This window comes from Anas platyrhynchos, chromosome 1, assembly GCF_047663525.1.
Source record: "Anas platyrhynchos isolate ZD024472 breed Pekin duck chromosome 1, IASCAAS_PekinDuck_T2T, whole genome shotgun sequence".
Classification (NCBI taxonomy): Eukaryota; Metazoa; Chordata; class Aves; order Anseriformes; family Anatidae; genus Anas; species Anas platyrhynchos.
Genome location: NC_092587.1, coordinates 124846220 through 124867711, shown reverse-complemented (window position 1 = coordinate 124867711; position 21492 = coordinate 124846220). Strand labels below are relative to the sequence as shown.

At 40.9% G+C, this 21492-nt stretch overlaps 1 protein-coding gene across 10 annotated transcripts in view; it reads left to right on the top strand.

Moving 5' to 3' along the window:
- Window positions 1-20358, top strand: part of AGPAT3 (1-acylglycerol-3-phosphate O-acyltransferase 3) — an 87218-nt gene extending 66860 nt beyond the window's left edge. For all 10 annotated transcript variants that reach the window (XM_027448813.3, XM_072028185.1, XM_027448810.3 and 7 more), the window contains 8 exons: window positions 2511-2737; window positions 7426-7595; window positions 7775-7936; window positions 10812-10965; window positions 11391-11493; window positions 14444-14519; window positions 16647-16845; window positions 17325-20358. In XM_027448813.3, coding sequence (XP_027304614.1) covers window positions 2560-2737; window positions 7426-7595; window positions 7775-7936; window positions 10812-10965; window positions 11391-11493; window positions 14444-14519; window positions 16647-16845; window positions 17325-17413 — 1131 coding nt within the window. In that variant the 5' untranslated portion in view covers window positions 2511-2559 and the 3' untranslated portion in view covers window positions 17414-20358. The remainder of the gene's footprint in view (window positions 1-2510; window positions 2738-7425; window positions 7596-7774; window positions 7937-10811; window positions 10966-11390; window positions 11494-14443; window positions 14520-16646; window positions 16846-17324) is intronic.
- The last annotated feature ends 1134 nt before the right edge of the window (window positions 20359-21492 follow it).

The window sequence follows — 21492 nt, the reverse complement described above, 5'->3', positions numbered from 1 at the left end:
TTCATAGATATCTTAGAAAATCGAGTGCTGTTAAATGAGTGACTCGCCAAAGGGACACCAGCTCTTTTTGGGCTGCAGCACCGCTGAGGCCTGCAGTCCCCACGTGCCCAGGGGTGCGGGCTGAGGCAGCCGGGCCGTGTCCCCAGGCAGAGCCACGCAGCTCTGGAGTCCTGCCAGAGTGAGGCAATGCCCAGAGCACAGGGATGATATAAATCCTACTTCCATACGCAGAAAGCTGGAGAAACAACACGGCATGGTGTCTCCAGCTTCCCCTTGGGTAAAATGTGATGCGTCCTTTTGGGTTTAATGCAGCCACATCCTCAGTTTAAAGTACAACCACCAGCATGCTCCAGACTCTGCTCAAAGCAAAGAGACCATGGAAGTACAGCCAAATCATTTTATTTGAGGATAATTCTTGAAATTTTCTTGTTCTCCCCGCTGTTTGCATGCACTTTGGCCCTTGTCTGAAAGGGGCCAAGCTGTGCCTTGAAAGGTGGTGAGAACTGTGACACCCGTGATGGGCACAGGCACCAGCAAAGAAATAGCTGTATGGAGAGAGGGGGGTAAACTGTTCTCTTCAGGCTTGGTTGGACTGGGAGTTGGGGTGTTTTAGATTGCATATAGAAGGAATTTCCTCACAGAGATGGTGGCCAAGCACTGGAGTGGGCTGTCCAGGGGAACGGTGGAGTCACCATCCCTGGGGGTATTTAAGAGATGTGGCCCTAAAAGATGTGGTTTAGTGATGGGACTCAGTATGTCACGTTGGTCATTGGACATGACCTTGAAGGCCTTTTCCTGCCTAGCTGATTCTCATGGAAGAAATGTTCCTTCCATTCTTACAGGAAAACACTGGGAGAATTTAGATTATTCATCCTAAACTTCAGTATCAGCTTATTCAACTTGCTTTACTTTCTGTGGTAGGCACAATAGTTGCTGTATTGAAACAGATTTTCCTCCTCTGTAATATAGGACTGAAGTGGCTAGATTACTAATGATGCAAACAGACTTTAATTGTGAAAAAGCTAGACACTGCATGAAAGGCACTAACTGAGGTGTAGAAGAGACAGTAAGAAAACAAGCTAAGTAAAATTGCTGTTGAGTTTTATAAATAGCACCATCATGTAAGCAGGTGGCATCTGGCTCCTGACAGCTGGCAGGTACTTTATTTTCAGGCTTCGGGAACTTCTGCATCACTTTTGGATGCTTAACTTGTCAAGTGTGCTTATTACCATCTACTGGTGGTTCTGGTCATTTGCAGCACTCAGGGAGACATAACATGAATACTTTCAGCAAACTTTGGCTGAAGTAGAAAATGAGGGTCATGCCTTCACTTTTTGGGTGAGACATAAAGGTTTGACAGCCTGGCTGGCCTCATTAAAGGGCTTCTAGTACCCAACAGTGCCAGATAGCTTGGTTTCGGAATAAACTCAGTCAGGTGGCTTGTTTAAAACATTTCGTTGGGTAACATTTGTGCTGGTGAGATTTGCGTTGAATCATACTTGTCTAAGATACCTTGACTTTGTGCTGGTTCACGTCACCCAGCTTTCTGCATCAGGTGTAGGTATGAGGTCTGTGCCTGAGTTAATGTTCTGGCTAATTCAGGGGAGGTAATTTTCTGTGCCAAAGCTCTTCCCAGACTGAGTTTATATTGCTACTTAGCCTAAGGATTTTTTATTATTTTACTTTTTTTTTTTTTTCCCCTGTACTGACTGGTATATCGGATTGTGGAACTGTGGCTTGACAAAATGAGAAGTTACTAAACTTGCTCCGGCATGGTTTTTGAATGTGATAGTACAGAACTTCTTTTTCCATCCTGTAGCTTGCCAGGTGGCTTCTCTAACGACCAACCCTGCTCTTTTCATCATGAAACATGCTGCGGGGTGAAGAACCTGCTCTGCAGATGGGCTTCACTGCTGTTGTAATCAAAGCATGTGCAAAACAAAGCTTCTGAAGCCCAGCAGCCCTCACTCTGTGCTTGTTCATAAGAAGTGTGCACAGAGTGCTGGTGTTGGAGGCAGGCCAGGAGGGCATCAGTTCATCTACAGGGCTCTGGGGGCTCAGCATACCAATAAACCCATGTTTATTGGGTGCAGGGGGGATGAGACTCCTGTTGCAGTTCAAGGAGGGCACAGTGATTGCAGCCCAGCTTGCTGGCTGGTGTGGGCTCAACTGGTTGACTGTGAGCACAGATCTTTGTGTTCCTCTCTGTGTTAAGTCCAGTTTTATAATCTTTGTCCGAAAAGAGGTGTGAGATTCGTCTTCAGCTAACAATAATCTTATTAGTGGGCTGTAAATTGGAAGTAAAGATTTATTCTAATCTTTGCTGATGGTGCCAATCACTTCCAATTTGTTGTGTGAAGACCTGAATGAGGCAGGCTCCAAGATGAGGTTTATAGGGCTGGGTTTCTGTTGCTGAAGTTACATGGACTGTTTGTTTCAGTGCTCCCATTTTCCCCTTCCTCAGGGTTTGTAAATCCAGGCTCAATTAGATGCTTTCTTTTCTCTTTCAGGACAATTATTCTGAGTGACGGCCCTTGCACACGCTTCTGAGTGGTTATCATGGGCTTCATTGCCTTTCTGAAGACCCAGTTCATAGTTCACCTCCTCATTGGGTTCGTCTTTGTTGTGAGTGGACTGATCATTAACTTCATTCAACTATGCACGCTAGTCCTCTGGCCCATAAACAAGCAGTTTTATCGACGAGTAAACTGTCGCCTTGCCTATTCGCTTTGGAGCCGTGAGTATGCTTGAAGGAGACCTGAGGTCTGGGGGTGGGAAGGGGGGTGTCTTTGATTGCTCTTCGTTAATTTAAGGAAGAGACACATGCATGTATATGCATGCACAACCGAGAGAACTGTTAAGTCGTAAGTAGACTCTTTCAGAGCAACTCAGAGCAGACATCTTTTTTAAGTTTTGGGACAACATACAGGAGTCAAGTGACTGAGGCATACTGTCACTCTGTCCTATAAAAGGAGCGGAAAGGTAAGCTCCTTGCTACCCTGACCCTACCTTGCTTGGTGGGAAACTGCCGATCAATACCATCATTGTCCTGCATCAGAGACTCTGCTGAGCGATGGGAGAAAGGGGAATTCGGAGATTGCTTCAGGTATTTGGTGTAGGTGCTTTGTTGACCACTTGCTTAGGGGCACAAGTTGACTGTGTGATCTGCAAGGACAGATGTCTGTCTTAAATATGTAGTGTAAATGCCTTTGTAGCTGGGCTGTGTGACAACTGCAGAGTCCTCTTATGCCCTGCAGTGTTCATCTATGACACCTATGTCTCTTCTTGTAAACAGTTTTCATCTTCTGCCTCTGGGAGAGCTCTGCAGTGAGTTCAGCTGCTTTGCTTTCCCATTCTAAGACCTTTGCAAAACTTCGTCCCTGTGAATGGTTTTCTTTTTCCTCGTACAGCTTAACAGGACAGTAGACTTCTGAAATGAACATTTAGAAGGCTCCTTAGTCCAAATGTCACTCCCTATTTCAGGAGTGAATCATCCAATGCATTTATACAGTTCCATTCTCCATCTTCTTCCAGTATGCATGGCCACTTACATTAGTGCTCAGCATCCAACTCCCACTTTGGATAAATGAGTCACCTGAAGGAGTACTTAAATTACAATTGAGCAGTCCACTGACAGGCACCCACATTTAAGTCATCAATGTGAAGTATTACCAATAAAAATGCTCCAAAGTATCTAGTTTGGTTGCTTTTTAAGTTTTTTGTCTTTGTCCTTCCTGTGCTTTTTGTTCCACCTATTTAGACTGCTGTCTAAGCAGCACAGGAGAAGTGAAATTAAGTAGAGTGTCAGGCAAACTGTCAGGAGAAAAAGGTATTGTAATGGAAAAAAATATAGACAGAAGCTTCAAAATTAGCTTGGGGCATGAGATGGGGGTGTATGGGATTTTGTTTTGCTTGTAAGAATTTCTTTGTGCTTTTTAATAACTTAGAACCTGATCTCATCTTGCAAACTATTGCTGCACAAGTCATCTGTTTTTTTCAGAGGATGTGAGCTGCTTGTGCCTGTAAGGCTTATAGATTCGCACCCTTGATTTCTGCAAGTTAGCATTGTGTGTGGAAAAAGCAAGTCTTAAATACTGTTATCTATACTTTGTATACACTGAAAATACCCTACACTTGTTCAGAAAGGTTTGGAGAAGTTGAGTAGATAATTGGATTGCACCTAGGATAACCCCTCGTGTACAGCCTATTAAAAATTAAATGAGTGAGAAATTAAACTATGAAAATTAATGTAAATGTTACATGGGATTGCAGAGGGCTGATGGCCTGTAGTGGAAGAGCTGGCAGAATGTGCACTTCAATTGTGATTTATAATGAAATAAGTGGTGTAAGTGTAGCAGTTCAAATGTTGCCATTGTAATGAAATGTGTTCTGTTACAGGGAAGGCTTTTGGCAGTGAACCTACAGCTTGGTGTTCTATTCTAGATGCTACGCTTTGGTCACTCACTCCAAACTGTTTGGGTTGAGGCTGAGAGTTTTCATGTAGGAGCTCTCCTTACAGTAGCTGTCTTCCACAGAAACTGCTCTGCCAGTCTGGCAAAGGAATGGTGTGCAAGAGTAGATATATAGGTGGTTGTGTGTGTGTGTGTCCACTGAAAACAAGGCTCTATTACTGTATTTCTTCTTAAATGCATAAAATGTGGCTTCAAAAGGGGAAGGAGATAGACTCTACCCAGTGTCCATGGCAGACGTTTGGGGAAAGATAGCAAGAGAGAGATGTGTTGGACTTGAAAGCTTTCTAAGAAATAGTGAAGCACTGAAATAAGTCATCTGGAGGGGCTGTGATTGAGATATTTAAGGACAAGTCAGACTAGTGAGCTCAAACTTCAGTCTGTTACCAAGGTGGCATCCCCTCCTCCCTGTCCTTCCTGCCAGGGCCTTCCTGGAGTAAATTGGTGCCAGGGATTTTTGTCAGACTCTGGGCTAAAAGTAAACGCTTCATTGCATATTTAATTCATGAAGGGTAGTCTGTATTCCAAGTTTTCTTGTGTCAACTCTTTTCAGATGACTCATGCCTTTGGAGAGCAGTGTGTTTAGTCCAGTTCCAAAAACAGTCTCTCAAATTTTAGTACTTGAAGCCAAGAGGTGCATTGTGCCTCTTGTTTATTTTCTTTCTGGATGGCTTGTGAAGTCATAAAACCACTTGCTTTGGTGTATTGGAATCCAGATGGCAAGAAGGGTTTTTGCTGTAGTAAAGTTCTTAGTGGCAGCTACATGGAGTATCCCAAATGTTGCATGTCTTACCTTCTCTTGGCTTAGAAATAGAGGCTTGCTGTATTAGTGACAGGATCAGTGCACATGAAATATCTGTTACACTTCCCCCACACCTCCCTCCTCGCACACACACACCAAAAAAAAAAAAAAAAGGGAAATGAACCCACTCCTTGTTATAATAACTACATCATTTATGAGTACACTTGCAAAGGACAATCTGTTTCCTTATATTTAATTCACTGGCTCATCAACCCGCCTATTTCAGTGTGAACTCTGAGATCTCTAAGCAAAGCTTTCTCTACTATTTTGGAATACATAGTGCAAGGAATACCTTGCAGAAAATCGACACCTGCCTCTGCAGAATTTTTACCTGATCTTGAGGAAAAAAACAGACCCGTTTTACTTTATTTTTGATAAGAAAATGAATTGTCTGTAGCAGATACTGTAGGTGTTTAGAAGGGGAAAGTGCTTGGAGTATTATACTGTTTGGTGCCACTACTCTATTCTCCTGAACACCTACCTGGAAGAGCACAGCTCTAAACTGAGGTCATTCTTGCTGTCCTCTTTCCCCTTGCACTCAGCCAGCATAATCAGAGCAAGAAAGGTAAGCCATCACATCATTTCCCAAGGAGACAAAGCTGTAAAAATAATAATAATAATAATAACAACTTCAAGTTGGTATAAATTTTTCTTTTCTCTGCTGTAATTCCAGTCAACCACGGTTATACTCTCGATCAGCAAATCGCATAAATTTGCCATGCATCCAAGTGAGCAAGTCTTGAAAATGGTACAGGAGAATAGCCTGGCAGATAAGCGGTCACACAAGGAATACAATCTGAATAACTAATTCTAAAGAAGCTACGTAGCTTTGGCAAGTTAGGATCATTTTCCCTACTACTCACCTAGATAGGGTGTTTGCCTTCTTATTGATGTGGTGCAAATTTGGACTGACCCGCTCTTACTTGGCAGCTTAGGTAGAATACTGTGAATTGTGTGCTCACTGATCAGAAGCCCTTATGCAGGAAGGCACCACTCCATTTTACAAAACCAGGGCCTTCTGACAGGAGGCTGGAGTGTACAGGGTGGCAGAACTGTGTAGATGTAGAGAACTGAGAGGTCTCCTTCCAGTTTTGCGTATCTAGGCCCTGCATATTTATCGTAATGATATCAGAAAAGCTGGAATTTTTAACTGCTGTCGTTGTGCTACCAAATTTTGATTACATCCATAACTAACTGAAATGAGAAAATACCAATGACTACAGTTTGCATGGAAGCAAATCTTCCTACTGGGAGAATGAACTATTCTCATACTTTTTATAGATGTCCCATGATACCAGCAATACTTTCCATCTGCCTCGTTGCACTGAAATGAGACAAATAGGCTAACCATAGCAACTACACTGAATGTGTGATGAATTTAAATGGAGGGTCCTTTTAAGATGAAACAGATGGAGGTGGAAAATGAAAAAAATGTGGATAATGAAGGAAATGTACAGTGGAGTAAGAGAGACACTGGAATATTGAAAAGTTGGAGAAGACAGGGGAAAGGGCTCATTCTTCACTGTGCAAGAAAGAAGCAATTTACTATTTCTGGCTTTGCATGGGTATTTTGATAAATTTGCTTGATTCTCTGGTGCTTCTGACTCTGATGACCATAACATAGAATGATAAGAGTCCTAATATTAAAATCTCTTGCAGAAGGTCTGTGACACCGTATGCACTTAAGAGCCCTTTATTGTTCTGTTTACCTCCATAAAGCTTGTTTCATGTTGAGTAAAAGCATTAGGCAGCATCTATGCATAATTTGTATTCCACCTGGGGGAAAGTGCGCTCATTTAGTGGAGCAATCAACAGCTCAACTGTCTTGTGTTCAGGTATAAAGTTTTGGGTATTCTTTCTGCTTATCATGAAATTCCACGTTCATACTACAGTGCCCAAACTTGCCACCATAAAAACTTGTTAAAGTATTCCTAAAGCATATATCTAGTTCCCTAAATGCTGCTTAAGGATAGCGTTGTGATTTGGTCTGTAGCTGTACAAGCTGTCATTTAATCCCTACTGGATTGGGTTGAGATGATGACAGTGTTGTCAGGAGCCAGAAGAGTCCAGGTACTGAATGGGGCTGGAGACTAAATGCTGAACATTTTGTGTAAGCATCACCTCTAACTCATCTGTCTTCACCATGTTTGTCAGAGTTGGTAATGCTGCTGGAATGGTGGTCAGGCACAGAGTGCACCTTGTTCTCCGACGAGGCTACTGTGAATACCTTTGGGAAAGAGCACGTCATCATCATCTTGAATCACAACTTTGAAATTGACTTCTTGTGTGGCTGGACTATGACAGAACGCTTTGGAGTACTAGGGGTACGTGGTGCCATGAGCTTTCCCTTCAGCTGAAGGACTGCGGGTCTATTTTAAACCCATGCACACAGAGTTTTCCAGATAAAACTCCATCAGCTTTCCATCACCTTAACCTTAATGCTTTTGTTCGATACACATCAGCAAATGACAATTTTGGATTGTTGTTTTTGTTTCTCTCCAAGAGTTCCAAAGTTCTCGCTAAGAGAGAGCTACTGTATGTGCCCCTAATTGGCTGGACGTGGTACTTCCTTGAGATTGTTTTCTGCAAAAGGAAATGGGAGGAAGACAGAGATACGGTTATTGAAGGATTAAAACGTTTGGCTGATTATCCTGAATATATGTGGGTAAGTGTTGGGTTCCTCTGCTAGTATTGACTGCTGGAAATGCAATGGTGAAGGTGTCACTCTTGTGGTGCAGTAGCCTTGTATATCAGGAGAAGATCTGCTCCCTTCTGTTCCTTACGTGCTGTCATGGAAAACATGCTCTGTTTCAGGAGGTCTTTTGGGATGTGCTTGTAAAGTGTTGCTCTGTTTTCCTGTTGGTAGTTAAAGGCATTTAGAAAGCAGTTCAGAAGCTTGCACAGATGATTTAGAAGCTTATAATGTGTAAGTCAAGCTTGTGTAATACTTAAAAACAAGTTCAGATAAAATGTATGGCTTTTTATTCTTTTTAAAATAATAATTAGCGGCTCATATCTGACTACTAAATCTATATAACCTTAAGTTATATATTCTGAGGTAGGCTAAAAATGTAGGCAACAAAAAATTTTTCTGAGGTAGGCAAAAAATTTTCCTGGAAGAGCAAGTGCATCTGGGTGGGGTGGATGCACAGACCATGAATTTTCGTAGTAAATTCTTCTGTTAGCGTGTTCTTTGATCTGTAAAATTATATGTTTCCTGAAAAGTCTCTATGAGAACATATGGTAAGATTACAACTGCTTTTGCAGTTATGCTTCTCCTTTTTATTTTGACATTATTTGAAGCCAAGGGTAGAACATGTATGTTTCATTACGTACAATATTATTAGATTTTACTGCAGAAATACAGTAGTATAATCAACCTATTAACCTTCTTTTAGCTTTGAATGCAAATGTTTTTGTAAGTTTACCGTTTAGCTTTTATAGCAGTGTGTTTAATGTAGAGATATTTGGCTCATAAAACATTTTAAGATGCTTTTTGCACAGTTCAAGTGAATTTCACTACTCAAGGAAGCTTGTTAAAATGAATAGTGAAATAGTAGGTCTTAACTTGTACATAGTAAACGGATCATTCGTTTTTTTATCATTACAAAAAAATACAAATAAAATATCTGGATAATGTGTTTTAAACTACTTAATTGCTTGAATACATGGGTATGAACTAAATATATCCTCCTCATTCGTGTTTAAACAAATGCACACACACGCACGCACACACACACACACACACACACACATATATATATATACACACACCAATTAAAATATGGCAAGACTTTATTTTAGTTGCAAGTCTATATGTTGTAATGATTCTATCATTGATAACCAAGAACTAATCTCTAGGGAAAACAACAACAACAAAAAAAGTAAATGCAAAACGTAGTTATTTAAATCAAGGCTTCCTGCTTGGTAATTTAAATTATGATTAAAATTGACTTGAATAAATCAATTCCCTACTTTTTTGTGCATTCTAAATGTTGCAATTAGCACCGTCTGTGCAACCTTCCTTCGTTATTTTTTTTTCACCCAGGCCTTACAGTGCAGTCTGTACCTTGCTCACTATACTTGGCTTGGAAGGGTTGCTGCACCACTGAGTACAAGAAGGGGAGAATTTGGTGCAGCAGAAAGAGAACTTGAATTTAAGACCAGAGGCTGAGTGTGCAGCATTGGCCTCTGTACCTTCAGCTGTCCTCACCAACTGTCTGTGGTGGTTGGTCAGGTTTTGGTAATGGGATTCACAGAATCATCTAGGTTGGAAGAGACCTCCCCAAGAGTCCAACCTCTGACCTAACGCTAACCAGTTCTCCACTAAACCATATCCCTAAGCTCTACATCTAAATGTCTTTTAAAGATCTCCAGGGATGGTGACTCCACCACTTCCCTGGGCAGCCCATTCCAGTGCCTACGGGCCAAATGAAGATTGCAGGGCCAGCTTCCATGCTGTCACACGCTCAGGCAGTTCCGACTACCATGTGTGTGGCTTTGCAGTCTTAACATTTGTTTGATTTACCTTTTATGATGCACGTTGTGTATACACTACAGAAGGAACAAGTCAAGCAGCCACAGCACTGACAAACAGCAGGTATATGGTGACTCACTCAACAAGGGTTTCTTTTGAACTGCAACGTTACAGCATTGTACGATGCTGCTGTGAGAAAGAGCAGTAGCAACCTTATATTCCTGCCGTGCCCGTTGCTTACTTGTGATGCAGAGGTTTGTGTGTTTGAAAGCTGCATGGTTCCTAAGGAAAAATGGATATCCACCTTTCAGAAAGACCAGGGATAAACAGAAGTTCACCCCAGGGTGCTCAGATGGGCTTTGTTTGTTTTGGCTTTTGGCTTTGGTGTCTCTCACAAGTAGAGCAGGTGTAATACAGATGCTAGAGAAGGGCAGATCAATAGTTTTGTGCTGCATGAAGTCAGGGTGGGAGGATTTCAGTCTTTAATTGTTGCTCAGGATACTACACTCAGATTGATGCCTTACATGATGAACAAGGTAAAGGCTTTAGAGAAAGGCACCATTTTTTATGAACACAACTGGTACAAGTTAAAAAATAAATAAATAAAAAAAATAAAAACAAAATCTTTCAGACAAACATGTCTGTCCTCAGATGAGTAGCTCTGGTTGTACAGTTCAAATTTTAAACAAGCAAGCTAGTGATTAATGTTTTTTATTCTAAAGTAGTCATGTACTGATAATTGGGTTACTTTTTCTGATATGTAGATCAGTCCATAACCAGCCAGCTAAATCTTTAATGGATTTTTTTTTCTTTATAAATAAATATTTCAGGTATAACTACTTAGAGTTTTGTTACCTTAAATTTGCTTTCGATGTAGTTAAATATAATCTACGCTGAATGAGTAGCGACGTGGTACTTGTGCCTCCTACTTGATGATCAAATTAGGTAACTGAAGCATGTGTGTGCATGGATACATGTTTACATTATAAAAAAAAAAAAAAAGTATTCAACTTGTTTTCTTGTGATCACAAAATATCCTTGTTTTTGCCTTTTATTTTACTAGTTTCTCCTGTATTGTGAAGGAACTCGTTTTACAGAGACCAAGCATCGTATCAGTATGGAGGTAGCTGAATCCAAGGGGTTGCCTAAGCTGAAATACCACCTATTGCCCAGAACCAAAGGCTTCACCACTGCTGTCCAGTGTCTCAGGGGAACAGGTACTGGCAAGCTGCTACTCATTCTTCACGTTAATTGTAATGTATAGCACATAGTAGTATATTTACTCTGTTGTTCATTTTCTCCATTACAATTAACAAGTTGGCAGTAATAATTGTTCACCTGTAATTCATGCCACATAACTTTTACTACTCCTAAAAAATAAACTTAAGTGTGTAATTGTTGCTTAGTTTATCAAGTCATCTTGTGTTTTGGTAACGCATGTGCAACATAGATGGGAATGTCAGGTGGCTGAGAGAGAAAAATAAATAAAACATGGTAACACAAAATAGTGAAGGGCTCTGCTGCCTGCATCACTAATGCAAAGCTTGTGCAAGGCCCTGTTGCTGTTTAATGTAAGGGTGCTGCCAACGTGGTTGCTAGAATTGCTGATAAAGCATCCATTTTTTTTCTTTTTTTGCAACAGTTGCAGCAGTGTATGATGTAACACTAAATTTCAGAGGAAACAAGAACCCGTCCCTATTAGGAATTCTTTATGGAAAGAAATATGAAGCAGATATGTGTGTAAGGTGAGCATATAATGATGGTGAGCCCTAAGATGCATGCTTTGGCGTGTTGAAGTGTATTCAGATTTCACAGGGAAGGATCCTCTGCTGTAGTCTGTTTTGCTTTGTCATTCAAGTTTCTCTGCAGACCACAGAGACCTCCTTGCCATGCCCACACCCCAGCTTCAGTTTACTTTCACGTTTCAGATCCCCTGATTTTGCCCAGCAAGTCAGAGAGCATTGGATGGACTTTTTAAGCCTGAGTAGAACTGTACTGTCTATCTAGCTGGGGTTTCCCCAAACTTTGTGCGGTGAGGGCACTCATATGCCTTTCTTTTCTCTGATGGGAACAGAAAGCAACTGCTCTGTGTCCTACCCAGTCCCTTGTGAGCATATGTATAGTATAAATAGCCTGCCCAGCATCAGTAGCCTCCTGTAGAAAGTGGAGTAAAGCTCCTTATTGTGCCAGTTAGTCTCCTTCTCTCACATGGCTTGATTAGCAGATTAGAAGGTAAATAATGCTGAAACTCAAATATATGAATGAGGTGGTACATTCCTCACATTCTTTTTATTTTTTTTGCCTGAAAGAGTGACTGTTAACCCCTACCTCCATCCAGCACGTATGTGCATGCATGCACATGTGCTTTCTCTTTCTTGCTTTCTCCTTGTTGCTGCCTTCTTCAAAAGCTTTGTGTGATCATAAAAGCTACCAATGTTTTCCTGTTGAATTTCCTCCTTTCCCTTTTATGTCTGGACTTGACAAACGACCTGCTTGTTCTTTCCACAGTTCTGACAGCTCACTTCTGGTACTTGAAGTAGCAGGACCACTTGCTACTTCCCCTACTCCGTTCACCTCTGGCCCTGGGTGTGTGCACTGCAGGTGCATAGCACTGGCTCTGTACATTGTCCTAATGAAAGCCAGTGTGCCATGCCAGAGCTTCCACGGGTGAAAGACTTTATAGGGACTTGCACTCAAGGTACCACAGCACCATTTTTTTGGAAGAAATGCTGTCCCAGGGGAGGCAGGGTGCTGCAGCCCTAATGGGGAAGGGGAGGACACATCCCTGATGAGGAAAGTGAGCAGACGACTTACCAGTTAGTGAAACAGCATGTAAGGTAGTTGCCACCTCTGATTCCTGGTGCTACGTGTGTGTTGCATATTTACCTAGATCCAGGGTGCACGTGCATGGATGTACATCTGGATAGTTATACACCGAGCAGCTGCATTCAGTTAAATTATTCAGTTAAATATCCTATGGCTTGGATATTATAACTGAGATGCAAGTTGGTCTCCTCTATTGTTGAGGAGAGAAGAGAAATGTTTTCATTAGTCTTTAGAAGAGATTTGGTTTCATAAAATTCTGTCAGATAGTGTTGCCAGGTGAAATTGCTAATTACCCTGTTGAAGAAGGTAATAACTATGTTGTTCAGTAATGTTGATTTATAACATGCTTGTGGACTGAATCGACGTTCTCAAGATGCTTTTCTGTACTTGAAGCTTCCGCACTGTATCAGGGAGGAAACCATTATAAAAAAAAAAAAAACAACAACTATTTTTACAGTCTTCTTGCTGAAAATTAAGCATGTCCTTGATGTGCCAGCAGACTTGGCTTAGGTAGAGAAAGGAAGCATGTAAGCTCTTGTTCTTCATATATGCGTATGAAGCTAACTGTGTAGAGGTAAGAAGCTTAGCTCCCTGGGGATGATCCAGTCTTTCTCCTGACAGGCTCCAGAGAAACTGATTAGCTAAATTAGTAAATGTTGTTGCTGTGAGTACCCTCTAGTGGTGGTACCAGTACAGTAACGATTTTAGCAGAGAGCTTTCAGCAAATGAGCTTTTTTTACTGAGCTTTTGTTGAGCATTGTTTATATTAATTGAGAATCTCCTCCTGTTAGAGCTATTAGAAAGAAATCTGTAAAACCTAGTTTTCGATTTGTTTATAGGATGCAGAAGCTATTAAAAGTGCATTAGAATATCTTCCTTCTGCTGCTGCTGACTCAAAGGCTTTAACTTGCACTGTGGAAACATATTCCCTGGTTGAACAACACCAGATAAGTTGTCTGTGGGATCACTGTGTCTGTAGCTCTCCTAAAAGCCAGAGTTATGTTTTTACTGCCTGCCCTGCTGGAAGAGGGGCCTGATGCCAATGTATGAATGTTAACAAAATGTTTCAGCTTGAGGGTAGGAGGTGTGTGTGCCTGCCCTATACAAACCAAGCAACTTCTTTCTGAGTTGATCCAGGATGTGGAGTTGTGTGCCACTGAGAAAGGAGACACCACAGACATGCCATTAACATGCTCACATATCAGAACATGAAAGAATGCAGGAAAATAAGTTGACTCTTCACAACTAGAAAGAGAATCTTAAAAGGCGCCTGTGCTCAGTGAGGTCAGGTCAGTACCCAGAGCTGGGCATGATTTTCCTGTGCACTCAGAACTCTGTCTCTACCTGTATGGCCAGAGAGGCAGAGGGAGAGAAGAAATGCAGCCTCTGTAGAAGATGTTTTCCTTAGAGTTGGTACACAGTGAATTTTTAACCACCCACCTCTCATTTCTTCATTTTTTCCCCTCATTAGCAGAATGTAACAAACAGTTATCCTGGGTTTTGTCACTTTTGCTTGACTTTTTCCAGCTCTGGGTGCTTCATTCTGAGCTCACTGGAAATCAAACAGTGGTGGTTCCAGTGAGAGGGCAATAGCGTTTTAATAGGAAATGCTTACTTAACTAATGTGCTCTAAAATTGATGGATGCTGATACAGTTTGACTTAGGAATCTGTGTTTTTGGCAGAGGATCAGGGGTTATTAAAGTCCCAGTTCTTCTGCACTTCAGAGCTCTGCCATTGGTGACAGTATTACTTCTAGTTTGTGCCCTTTATTAAATGGGAAGTCTTCCCTCATAGAGGTCTAAAGTCAAGCACCTAGATTTTGGCTTAATTCTTTTTCTTTTTTTTTTTTAATCTCTCTACTAAACTAGGAGATTTCCTCTGGAAGATATCCCTCAAGATGAAAAGGAAGCTGCAAACTGGCTTCATAAGCTTTACCAAGAAAAGGTAAATGGCTTTGCTTTCTTTTCTCCCTTTCAGGACTTCTAGGGAAGTGTGTTAAGGAACTGAGAAATGCCCACCATTCCTCTGAGGGGAGAGAAGAGATGAAAATATTGTAAATAATTTGGCAGCCATCCTTCAGACTGCTGGAAGGAACATTGCAGACGAGCTGTAAGGGAGCCCCTTGGCCACAGAGGGATGGCTAGTGAGTAGGCCTCAAATTGCTGGGAAGCACAATGGGATTCAGAGTTGAGGCTGAGTTGTGAAGACTAATAGCAATCTACCATCTCCTTATGTTCTTCATCTCCCAGATCTCTGTCATACACTTCTAAAAGCTCCATATTCCCTGTGACGTTTTTACGTACTCAAGAACTGTATGTTGGGGCAGCCACTCGAGGCTCTTTGCCGTAATTGTCCTTTGCTTTCATGTTGCTTTCCTCCTGCCTTCATGTGATACCAGTGCAGTGGTCTGTGACACAGTACAGATAGTCCCAGAGATCTGCTGCCAGGGACTGATGTACCACAAGGCCAGCGGGCCTTTGGAGGGCTTAAAGGTTTCTCTCATTTTTCTTTTATTCTGTTAGATGGTTACTTTCTTGACTGCAGACTTGAACAGTCCTGTGGGGAGGAAGAGAGAACTGTAATTTGCTTTGCCCAGCTCTAATTGGTAGATTGTTGAGCTTCAAATGTGTATCTTACTCTTCTGTGAGGGAAAATGTAGGCAGCAAGTTATAAGGGTCTGGAAGTTTCATTTTGTTCATTTTAACCTAATTTGTTTGAATACCTAAACTCTAATGTGATTCAAGTGGAGAGAAGTTACCTTACAAAGAGCAGTAGCGACCATCATCCATATGCCCCCCTAGTACCACACCTCCCTTCGGCAGGGCTATCAAACTGGCTTGTGAGTCAGTGTAATACAGGATTAGAGAGCTTAAAAAAGAAAAAAAGACACTTGAATCCTGTCTCCTGCTATCATGTATGTGCCTTTATCTAACTCCCTTGTCTTCGAAGAGACTCACAGAGGTGAGAATTCCTTCTGAAATTGTGTGGTTTGAGGAGCAAACATCAAGATGCGTTGTTGAGGGCCCTTCTTCCTCAGTTTCTTTGTTAAGCAGTAAATACAGGTGCAGCCCAGAGCATCCACTCTGCTTGGCTCTGTTCCTTGGGCACAGTGCTCTGCTGTGCTTGCAAATGGAGGTCTCGGTGTTCCTTGCTGATGTTTGCTGTACTTCATTCAACTTCGGCGAGAGGTGTTGTCAGGGGAGGTATTATTTATATATATGGGTATTGTATATATTGATCTTATGGTGGGAGCAATATGTTGTAACTGGAATCCTTGAAATCGATGCAGTGTACAGTGCTCCTGTACAGTAGGTACGTCCTCAAAAGGCTGTGTTATTGGCAAGAAATGCCTTGAGCTTCTCAGCCCCATCATAAGGGAAGTTAAAAGAAAACAGCTTAAGTAGAGGAAAAAAAAAAAAAAAAGAAATAGCCTAACCTGAACCATCCTTGGTAATGGCTTGGAAATCTCACAGAGCAGTCATACAAACCGGAGGGGGAATATGGGCATGCCACTCCTTCCTGTTAGTTGTTTTGTGATTGCATCTGTCTGCAGGCTCAGTTGAGAATGCAACTGCTCTGTTGAAGTTTTGTGGTTATGTACAGTGCTGTCTAAGCTGGTCAGCTTGTGCTTTGCCTTCTTTTAGTTGTATATGTAGCACTTTTCTGCTGTGACTTCCAGAAAAGTCAACATGATTTAGTAAGTAAAAACAGGAAGAAAAACATCCAGCAAAAAGGCAAGTATTGTCTGAATTGACCCCTGGCCTGACACTGCCCTAAATTCCTGAGAAATTAAGAGAGCAGATGAACATATTTGGTAGTGGAAAGGATAATATTGTTTCAGTTTTTATTGTGACCAACATGGCCTTCAAAGGACTAGTACAGTAGCCTTGGCAGCCAACAGAAATGCCCAAACAGCAAAAATGCAAAAACAGCAGATGGAAATGGATGCCATGTAGTCTTGACAGACATTTACCACAGATGACATCCTTGATGTTGTTCTGGAGTTGACTAGTCTTGGATTGCTTAATGCAAACATCATGAATGTTTTTTCATCTGTCTTCTTTCTCTCAGGATGCTTTGCAAGAGATGTATAATCAGGAAGGCGTATTTCCTGGCCAGCAGTTTAAACCTCCTAGGAGACCATGGACTCTCCTAAACTTTCTTTTCTGGGCCACAGTTCTCCTCTCGCCTCTCTTCACGTTTGGCTTTGGAGTTTTTGCAAGTGGATCACCTCTTCTTATCCTTGCATTCCTGGGATTTGTTGGAGCAGGTAATAAAAGCAGAGATGTTAAGTATAGTAACGTGTAACAGGATCCGTTAGCTTTAAGTTCTGTGTATTAATGAATATCAATGGGACATGCAGAAGAGTACTTGGGGCTCATTATGTAGTCTTTTTATCTTATATAGCATTTTTATCACTTGAAAAGCATTAATCCAGGCAGACTTGCCTTCATATTTTAGGCAGTATCTGTAGCAATCAATAGCAAGTGGGTCTTGTAGCCCATTGCTTTGGTGCCTAAAGGAGAAAATACTGACTGTGCACCTTGTTTGTGATACTTAAAAAATTAAAAATAAAATTAAAGTTCATATGCAGCTTCATGCAGTGCACAGCTGAAAAGCAGCATTTTGTAATTGCTACTGACTTCAGGCTTTCAATAACTTATAACTCTTCTTGTGTGTTTACATGTAACTTCCTATATCCTTGAACTGGTTTTAATATGTCTCCCTTTTCTCTGTTGTGTTTTAAAGCTTCCTTTGGAGTTCGTAGACTGATAGGAGTAACTGAAATAGAAAAAGGCTCCAGCTACGGCAACCAAGAATTCAAGAAAAAGGAATAACTGACAGCTGCAGTTCAGCACATATAACCAGACTATGGTACCTGATTAACTTCAGTTAAAAAAACAAACACTTAGAAACTATCTTTTTCTTAATAACTGATGACTAATATTAATGAATAAAACTTGAGCCAAGAATGAAGAATTTGGAGGCATCAACTGAAAAGAACGCATCAACTTTCTGCCTGTTTAAGGATTACTGTAGTCAAACTATGGGAGAAAATCTGGGGTGGGGGGGAGGAGGAAATTAATTTTTCTTGCTTTGTTGGGGGTCCATGGGTGGGGGGAGAAGAGAGGTCATTGGGCATGGCCATGTGCATCGTCAGATGACTGAATACACTGGTTTCTGTCAAGAGCACTACACTCACTTTTACAACAGGAGCCATTGAATGTTTCCTCTTGCTAAAGCCAACATTGCGTTTGTTGATTTTCAACTTTTTTATTAATGATCCAGGAAAAAACCATTCTTTAATTAATTATAGATGTTCACTGGATTAGTCTCTTTGGAAAGGTTGTGTTTTCATGGCTACAGATTAAATCCTATTTGTATGTTACACTGATACGTTTTATTTTCAGGCAACATCTTAAAACTTCTATAATACAAGAGAACACAATGGAGTTTGGAAGCAGGGCGTTACTGATCAGCACGTGACGTAGAACAGATCCACTAGTATTAAAAGAGTATAAAATTATCATCATATCTCCTGCCAATTGCTCAAGGCTGTTTAATTTCTAAGTATTACCTCAGTCTTGAGTGTTGTTAGCCCCGTTTCACATTGTGTATGTATGTAATTTTGAATCTGTTTGCGTTTGTTTTGTTTCCTGAATTAATTTTGACCGTGGGATTTGGAGTTGTGCAAAGAAGGAAATTTATTCAATTGTCCTGATGTTTTTTTTCCTTTTATTTCTGTTCACGTCTGTCATCACCAAAGTCCAGTTCAACCAAGATCCCTCAGTAAACTGGGGGATAACAGCAGAAACTAGCACAATAGTTTTCAAAATGTTGTATATTACAAACATTCTGAAAGGAGAGGTCTGTAGCAATCAGATTCCAAACACCGGTATCTCTTGAACTTCTGGTGGGAGTTTTGACATTGATTCCAGTGGGGGCCAGGATCTTACCCTGTGTGCTGTAATGGTAGGGTGTGCTGCACTTTCTACTTGGTCGTGTTATAGATATTAATGTGAAGAATATTGCAAGGTGAGTTGTGCTGTTAAGCATTAGAATGAGTGTGGGGTCTCTTCAGGGATTTAAATATCTTTAGTTTTGCTTGTTGTCCTTTGGATTTTTTCACTAAAATAGAGATCAGAATCATGGCTGTACCTCTTATTTTTTCATAAACGCACATTCTAAGATTTTTGCAGATCGCTGCTGTATGCACTGCTGCGGAATTATTCTCAAGTAGGTGGGAGCTACTTATATGTTTGTCTGAAGGCCAAAATCTGCATTTGGCTATATTCAGAAGTTGGTGAAATGGGTTGCAGATCCTACAGCTGAGGGCAGAAGCCAACCCTTGAGGTCTGCTATTTTAGCTGCCACTTAGAATATTTATCTCACTTTTGCAAACAGCAGATCTTATCAGAGCACCAATTGTTATTTTTCGTCTTTGCTCTAGCAATCACAATAAGAGTAATCATCTACCTTCTTTTCATATTTACTCTGTTAGAATGTAACCTCTTCTCCCACAGGTTTTTCTGTCTAGAAGAGCAATTTTGTAACTTGGAAAAATATTTTACTGTGGATCATTAGTCACTGTTCTGTCATGCACTTGATTTTTATTAGTGGTCTTTCCAACAGAATGATTTGAAGGATGACCCGTGTTGTCTGTCTCCTGAGACTCATCCTCACTGAATCATTGTACCTGTATCTCCAGCATTAGTGTGTCATCTTTCTACCCTACAAAAAGCCTTCCCTAAGACAGGGGATACAAAACTGTCGTTCATGGTGGTGGAAATTGGAATAAGATTTGGGAATTGAGGAGAACAGATCGTAGCCATGACTCTGTTTTCCTTACTGAGTGTTTTTGTACTCTGTCTTTAAATATGGTTAGAATTCTAAATGCTGATAAATATAACTCTGATTTTTTCCTTGTTTTTTTAACCAGAGGGCTAAAACCAGTGAGCTTTTCTTTATTTTCTTTCCCCCTCCCTTTTTTTTTTCCCCCATAAGTAATTCAGTAATGGATATAATTCGTGTTTGTTAGAAAGATGTTACAAATGCTGTATACTTGCTTCCTGAAGATGGTATTGAGTATATATAAACTGTGCCAGCTTAGCAAAGCGAGGCTTGCAAAGCAGGCTGACCACTGGCTGTTTTATACTTACACTTTGGGTGGTATATTAATAGGGCATGACAAGAATTCAACAAAATAAATCCCTTCTTATTGCTGAGAAGAGGGGGAGTGCTTACAGGAGAAGGGAATTAAGAGCCTTTCTCTTTATGGGATTCTTTTCTCCTCTTAGTGCATGTAACTCCTTATTAAGAATCATGGGATTAGTGCATGTACATCAAGGGGAGAATAATCAATGTTTCATATTTTCCTATAACTTATTGGTCATGCTTTCTTTTCAAAATATAATACATGCATCATCATTTACTTAATTTGCTCTTCTAAACGGACATATCAGTAACCATTTGGAAAACCGAAATATACAGTAATGTACAAAACAGTGAAAAACAACACAGATCTCTTCATTTTGAATTTTATCTCCTCAAATAGGAGTTTTTATATACGCACGAGTGCACACATACACAGAGTATGTATAAATTAAAATAACTGGAAATAGCTGAAGTTAATGTCACTAATGAAGATTAGCAGGTGGCTTGGATTGGAAAAGTGAGCGTAGATTTTATATCTGACACTATTTTCTTCTGGTTTAATAGATTATAGCTTGTATATTTGACTACCAAGCCCTTTAAGAGCAATAATAAACAAAAATATATCATGTTTTTTTTGTCTTTTGCTTTTCAACCACGCTAAGTTTAATAAACTTCAAGCTGTAGGATCACTTTCTCTCTCCAGCTTTCGAAACACTCATTTATTGCTTGATCGTTTAGATTAAATGCCATGTCCTCCAGTATGGACCTGCAAGCTGACTCTCATGGATCTCAGCATTGACTCTGAAGGTGGCTAACATGGGCCATGGCAGCACCCATCATTGTCGTGAAGAACAACGATATTGCTCTCAAAGTGGGATTTGCAATTCCAAGACAGCATCACGTTGACCTCTTAAGGAGCTGGTGGGAGAGCTCTGAGACTACTGGTGTTGTGATGTCTCGCAGTTAGGAAGGCACAAAAAGCTGATGCTGAAGGAGGATGGGTTGTGATCTGTCTGGATAGCTCATGTCCAGAGGTCTTGGCTCAATAGGGATTACAGTTCTCTGTTGCTCATTGTGGGCTGAATATGCTCTTGCAATTGACTTAGTGTTACTGAGCAAAATATTTGTCTCTTGCACAAAGAGCATGGGCAACATTCCTTTGTTCTGCTTTAACTTATCTTGAAGGGCTCTATACTTAATTGCTGACCAATGAATATGACTACTACCTTTTGTCCTAATTGCCTAGTGTTCACAGAGAAAAAGTGAATGTGTCTGCTCACTTCCACATGGTACCACTTGTCACATCTCCTTATGTCTGTGTACTTGCTTGCAATGTATTTCCTGCAGATGGTTTGGTGACGGCCTCCTGGCTGGAACTGGGAGATTTCCAGTTCAACTCATACTGGAGAAGTCATCTCACGTAGCTGGGTTTTTATCTTCCTGCGTTTTGGGCTCTGGTTGACATGCTCAGTAGGTCTGAAGTGACATAACTGTGTTTAAGTCTACTGATAATGCAACTTTGCTGCTTCAGAGCAAAACTTTGTTAGGGAGGATATGTCCTTCCCAGGCCTGCCTCACATAGGCCCTCATTACCTGGTAACAGGTCTCTCTCTGGCATCAATGAAACCAATAAATGGGATTTCACTAAAGCTGGAGCAACTAACAAGGAGGGGTCAATGTACATCTGGTAACTACTAAAGGTACCGTTTCTGTCTGGGACTACCCCAAAACCTGTATTTGCTTCATGTACATTTTGATTTGA